Source organism: Plasmodium inui (genome assembly GCF_000524495.1).
Source record: "Plasmodium inui San Antonio 1 unplaced genomic scaffold supercont1.20, whole genome shotgun sequence".
Lineage (NCBI taxonomy): Eukaryota > Apicomplexa > Aconoidasida > Haemosporida > Plasmodiidae > Plasmodium > Plasmodium inui.
In genome coordinates, this window is record NW_008481854.1 from 152,060 (window position 1) to 158,816 (window position 6,757).

Below are 6,757 nucleotides of genomic sequence, written 5' to 3' on the forward strand. Positions count from 1 at the left end.
GTACTTCCTATGCTTTTTCTTGTGCATGGGGGATTGGCCCCTTTTTTTTTTGTTGCTTCATTTCATATTGGAGCTTCTGATGCCCGGTTATGCTTGGCACCACGACTGAGCGCCTGCATGTCGTGCGAAGGTTTTCTACAAGCATCCGATTAAGGAGGGGAAGGTACCCTTTCAGGCAGCGCGGGGGGAATAGCATGAGCCACGACGTCTTAGCTCCATCAGGTGCCGTTACATATATATGTATATATATATGTATGCATGGGTGTAGCCAACGGAGGGACGGCAAAGCGTGAACCGTTTAGCAAATCTTTTCCTGTCCATTTGCAAGACAATAATGTGAACAAACATGAAGGAAAGCCAAAACAGGAAGGAGAATGGCGGCGCGCGCGCCTCGAAAAAAAATATGTACAAACAGAAGCAGGTAAAATATATGATTTTGAAAAAACTGAAAAGGAAAATGAAGCAGGGACTGCACAAGTTAGAGGAGCAGCACGAACATTTGGAGAAACTGCTATCAAATTTAAACAGCCTAAAGTTTGAAGAGAGTCATGCGCTGGCGCTGCATAAGATGACGAAGGAGTTAACCAGACAAATCAAACGAGTCAGTGAGGAAAACAATGATGACATAGCAATATTAAAGATGGAAAAGGATTTAATCAAAGCAGATTTTACAAAAAATAAAAACAGTTTGAAAATTTACAATAAGGATGAAGTACAGCTACGAGGAGAAGAAGAAGAAGCAGGGGAAGAAGAAGGAGCAGCAGAAGGAGAAGGTGAAGAAGAAGAGGAAGAAGAAGAACATCAACACCATCACCACCATCAGCAGCATAAGCAGCCGTGGCAGAACGACTATGAGGAGGAGGTAATGGAACAGGAAGAGATTAGCAGAATTGTAAGGCACGATAAAAGGAAGAAGAAAAAAAGGAAAAGTACCAACGCTCATTCATCTCACCACTTTACAAACTCGTTCATTCCTCTACAAATTTTCAGAGACAATTGTCTCTGCATGAACAATAAGTGTCATCACAATGAATTCTCAAGTGACCATGTGCAGGTTAAAAATTGGGTTTTTATGGATCTGTATCGGGCCTTGCTCCGAAATAAATACTATAAAGACACCCACCTGTGTGGCAACATTTTTCGGGAACATGATAACAATGAGATTTACAGACAGGAGATGAGGAGGATGCGGAGGAAGAAGCTCCTCTTAAATTTCCTCAGCTGCAAGAGGAAGAGTCGGAAGCCGGGGCCGAGGCAGGGGTCAGCACAGGGGTCGCCGCTGAATAAGAGCGATTCTGGAGCACAGACCATCGGGGGCAGTTACCCCTGCGCGTGGGACGGTCAGGACGAGGAAAGGGACCAAACCGGTGACGCACTTGGAAAAGGCCCGCTTGGAACAGGCACCCCGAGTAGCTGTAACAATCCGAGAAAAAACCTCCCAGAGTACACACCCCTGTGGAGTTGGTCCAACCCAGTAGACGACCAAAGAAACAGAAACGTCTGCTGGATTAATATGAAGAATGAGATAAATGAGGATGTATCGAAAAATAACACCAGCATTATGACCGTTAATATGCTAACCTTTCTAGTGAGCATAAGTAAAGTTTTTTCCTGCGAACTGATTCAGGAAAGAAGGGAAAAACCAGTGATAAACGATTTTATTATGAATAAGAAATCGAACAAGTTTTATGATTATTTGCCAGCGCAGGAATACGATTTGATGAGCATTCATCATGCCGCGGGAACTGGCCATAGGAGAAGTGCCCCCGCGATGAACACACACGAAATGAGAAGCGCCAATCAGAGCTACCTTGTAAGGGATAACCATATTTGCCTCTACCTTAAGAGGGAGTACGTTCCCCCGTACTTGCTAAATTTGGGGAAGAAAATTAAGTTAATTTTGAATTTTGTCTCGGCGAGTGGGTTGCACAGCGGTTGTGCGTGCCCTCATGGGGGGGAGAAATTCAGAGAGGAGCAGTTCACAGGGGCGCCGCTCACCGGGGAGCCCCTTACTGGAGAGCCTCTGACTGGGGATAGTCCCAGCGGAGGGCTATCCCCCCCCGCGGCGGACCGCAGCGCGAGACTGGAGCACGACGGGGGACTCATCGACAGGTACAGGAGCCTCTTCCTAAAGAGAAAAAAGCGGAAACGGAAAAAAAGTGGAAAACAGAAAAAATCGGAAAGCAGCAGGGGAAGCGGAAGCGGCACGGTCAGGGCCTTTGACGACAACCACCGTTTTAATAACATCTTCTTGAGGGCCCTGTTGAAACGAACCCTCAACGAGAAGAAGAAGTACCACTATTTTTACGTTAACAATGTGGAGTATGATCACATGGGTTACGACGTGGAAGACATAATTACTCACTTAGAAAAAGTTGTAACGAAATGGGAAAGGAACTCGTCCGGGGGTGCATCCTTTTCCCCTTTGTTTCTGCTGAACTATGTGAGCAAGAAGTATGCACTGTATTCCAGCAAGGGGAAAAAAAAGAAGAAAAAAAATAAAAGTAAAGCTTACCATGTGGAGGAGGAAAGGTACTACCCAGACGGAGTGCACCAAGGACTGGGCGAAATTGAGGAGTGCAGCAAAGGGGGGAAAGCAGCAGGTATGAAGGGGGCCTCCCAAGTGAGAAAAAGCAAAGATAAGGGTAAAGGAAAAGTGAAGGGCGAAAGTGAGAAGCAGTACCAAGAGGGATACCCCACCGTGAAGGAGGAATTCATTCCGAACGGATTGAAAGGAGCAGCAACAACTGTGGGTGACGACATGGAGACATACCACTTGACTATCCACAACGACATGCTCAGCTACAGCAGCAGCAACGACGAAGTGACGGTCAAATACTACGTCACGCATATGCACACGAGAGAGTTTAATCTGGAAGACGGAAGCCAAGACATACCAAGAAATATTCATCCCACCGTTTTTTACTATGTGGAAAGAAAAAAACAACTAGAAAAAATGATGAAGGAACATAGCGCTTTGTATAAACACATATTCAGAATGTGGAAAGAAGACATTGAAATCAGTGAGAAAGAAAGAGAAAAGAAGAATATTTTTGCATGGGGGATTTTACCTGTACGTGCATATGACCATCCGAACATCTTCGTTCCGCTACCATATGGATTCAAACACAACAATAAGAATTTAGCGTACAGCTCATTTAGGTTGAAAGGTTCCTTTGCTGATGATGAGGAGGAGGGGGAGGAGGAGGATGACGACGACAATGACGATGACGATGGATACGGTGGGGAGGAGAATGGTAACGTGATGGAGAAAAGGGGAAAGGAGAAGAAGAAAGACTATATGAACATAAAATATGCCAATTTGACGGGCCCGTGTATTACATGGCGTAAAAATTGTATCTCTTTGAACTATTCAAAGAAGAGGAAAAACGCCCAGTTGGTGGAGGCCCTCCCCTACCTCTACTGCATGCAGGGCCCCAAAATGCCACTCTTTTCCCTCGAAAGGAATGTCCTCTACTGCAATGAGAACAACCGCTCCATCGTACCGGATGCCCCGGTCACCTGCAAAGACGGCAGGAGCGACCCATCCACCGGAAGAGACCCCCAGAGTAACCCATCCACGTCCGGAGACGCCCAGAGCAACCCCTTCACCTGCAAAGACGCACAGAGCGAGAAAAACTTCATCTGGGACAAACAGGAGATCAAAACCTTCCTAGACAAGTACATCCTTTATCCAAAAAATTTCGAAAAAATCAGTCAATACTTGGAATTTAAGAGCACAAAACAGTGCGTAGATTTTTACTATTTGACGAAAAACTTTTTCAACTTCAAAGATTTTCTCCTGACTATATCCCTGAGCAGAATGAAGAGAAATAAGAAACATCGATCCGTGGGTAATGACAAGACGAAGAGAAACTCCAAAGACGAAATTGTCGCCCACTTGATGGAAAAGCTGGAGAGAAACTATGATCCAAGTGAATTTGAGCAGTCAAAATTTTTTCACCTTAACTGTATCAATCTGCGGCACTTCTTTCAAAACTATTTCGCAAAAATGTTTAGCGATGTGCAGAGCGGCACCGCAGGGGGAGGACTATCAAAAGCGGCAGGAGGAGGAAGAAAAAGAAGAAGACGAAGTGGACGAAGTGGGGATCCTCCTCGCAAGACCGGTGTGTCTCCCCCTCTGAGCAAAAGCGTCACCACTGCACAGAACATCGATGGAAACACAGACGGAGCCGAGACTCAAGGGAATAAAACTATTGTTCTTGAGAATATGTCCGACGGGTATGTCGTGCCAAAGAATTACAAATTCATTCTCAGCGCAAACAAAAAATTATGCTTCCTAGTGAAGAACGAGGAGAACCTCATTTACAGTGGAATCAATTCTGACATCATCGAAATTGTTTATAATGATAGTATGGACGGGAACGGAAAGAAGAGGAAGATTGAAAGGAGCGAGAAGGGCGAGAGGAGGAAGAAGAAGAAGGTGGAGAGCATACAAAGAATGGACAAATCGGACGGCGTGCCTTTCCTGTCGCAAAACCCGGCTCACTTCACGCTCGACGAAGTGGGCCTGCTGGAGAATCAACAGCCAAGCACGGCCACGTGCAGTAGTATGATCACCGCGCCGCCACCCAGCAACAGTAACGAGGTGGGTGGTAGGGCGATTGGTGACGAGGCGGCTGGTGATGAGCGGTTCTCCAATCTGGGTCATGACCCCCCTTCAGAAGCCTTTAATGCCTCCGCCACGGGTGAGTTCGACCCTCCCCTGCACGAAGGAAAGTCCGCCCATTGGCAAATTTTACACGCAAATGCAATGGGTAAACTGAAAAAAGGAAAAAGGGCTAACCTCCATATGGATAGCCCACTGCTCAAATTCAACAGTGAAGAGAAGACGCACCACCCCAGCGAGAGAAACGAAAGGAACTTACAGAACGGAGAACCCAGAAGGGTGCCATCAATCTGGGTGCCGCTAAAGGGAAGAAGAGACAAGATGGCCGCTGAATATAATTGCAACCTGAATTCTAACAGGGATTATTACAACTCCTTTGGTGAAAACGGCCAGATAGTGAACCTTCGAAGAAAGAGCAGCGCGAGTAGTAGCAAACGGGGGGAGGAAGAAGAAGAGCAGGAGGAGGATCCGGAGGAGGAAGAGGATGATGATGACGAAGAAGACGAAGAGGAGGAGGAGAATGACGAAGAAGTGGGGTCCCTTCTTCAGTTAAGCGAAGTGAGATCCCTTGTTGAGCTAAGCGAAGTGGGATCTCTTGCTCAGCTAAGCGAAGTGAAAGCCCACGATATACATAACGTGGATAGTAGGAGTAGCAGCGTGGTAGGGCTCTACCCTCAACCGAGCAACGACGGCGACGCGGTCAGGAGAGTCTCCTACTCGGGCTCGAATGACAGCATGAAGAACCCATTCGAAAATAGTGTTAAAATTGAGACCTCTGAAGAGAGTCTATACAAATGCTTCGAGTTTTTAAAAAATATAAACTGGAAGGACACAGGGAATGTCGAAGCAATTAGCAGTAAGAATGGTGTGCATCTGGATCCCATGCAGATTGGGAGGTATTCCGCTGCGCCTGTCACTTTGGAATGTAAGATGAAAAAACTCTCCAGAAAGAACAGCCTTCATAGTAACGAGGGCGTGTGTCTGCATAATGAGAAGCACGTGAAGAACGTGAAGAGGAAGGGAATCATCCCTGCAGGGAAGTCCAAGGGAGGGGGAGGCAAAGACAACAACTATCTTGTGGGGGAGATAGGCCCATGGGAAGGAGGGGTCTCTAGTGCAGTTGCCAGAGTGGGTTCCTTCGCAGTGGAAGAAGCATCAACGGGTCTCACAATTCATGGGAGGAACAAAGAGGAGAGAAATAATAACAGTAAGAGGGGCAAATCGGCAGTGAACCACACCTGGGTGAACGCCACGACGAAACGGAGACTCTCCAATGTGTTGACTTCGAATGGTATAGCGGAGGGAGCAGTAGCGGCAGTAGGTCCGGTAAGGGCAGTAGGTCCGGTAAGGGCAGTAGGAGCAATAGCGGCGGTAGGAGCGGTAGGAGGTGTAGCTGGTTCAGGTTCATGTGGAAGGGCTGCGGATCTGAAGATGGATTTCACCATTAAGCCGGAGTGTGAGAAAACGCTTAAAAGGAAAAAAACGTCAAACGCACAGGTGAGCGAAGAGGGACCCATAGTGCAGGCGAGATGGGGCAAAGGGGCTACCAATGGTAGCGAAGAGGTGTTGAGTGATGATAGGACTAACTCAATGATGGAGTCACAGTTTAGATCGGAAGCGATGATGCAAGTATGTGACCCTAATATGAGTGAAGTGCTAATGTGTGAGGCGCGGGGAAGCCAACAGCAGCAACCGAACGACGTCCTAATTAACAGCCAATATTTTGACACACAAAATTCATGGTTGCATCATAGTAAGGAATCGGGAGGACTCTTCATCGGGAGAAGTCCTCTAGCACATAGGGACGATATGAAGCAAGATAGGTTATGTTCCGGTGATCATTTTAACTTTATTCATTTTAACAACCGCAGCAGTGCAATCCCTTTGCAAGGAGAGGACCGTTGGGATGATATGAAATGGAATGGTGGAAATTCTTCCGTTGCGGATAACAGGGGTGGAGGGGACGACGACGACGAGGAGGAGGAGGAGCAGCAGGAGGCGGCGACAGCAGAACTGGCTGGGAAGCAACCATCGGAGAAACAACCATCGGAGAAGCAACCATCGGAGAAGCAACCATCGGAGAAGCAACCATCGGAGAAGCAACCATCGGAGAAGCAACCATCGGAG

At 47.1% G+C, this 6,757-nt stretch overlaps 1 protein-coding gene across 1 annotated transcript in view; it reads left to right on the forward strand.

The window, feature by feature from the left end:
* Nucleotides 1–346: 346 nt before the first annotated feature.
* Nucleotides 347–6,757, forward strand: part of C922_04153 (hypothetical protein) — a gene marked incomplete at both ends in the record, with an annotated part of 8,078 nt that continues 1,667 nt past the window's right edge. Inside the window, one exon of the mRNA XM_008819738.1 lies at nucleotides 347–6,568. Within this exon, the coding sequence (XP_008817960.1) occupies nucleotides 347–6,568 (6,222 nt within the window). The remainder of the gene's footprint in view (nucleotides 6,569–6,757) is intronic.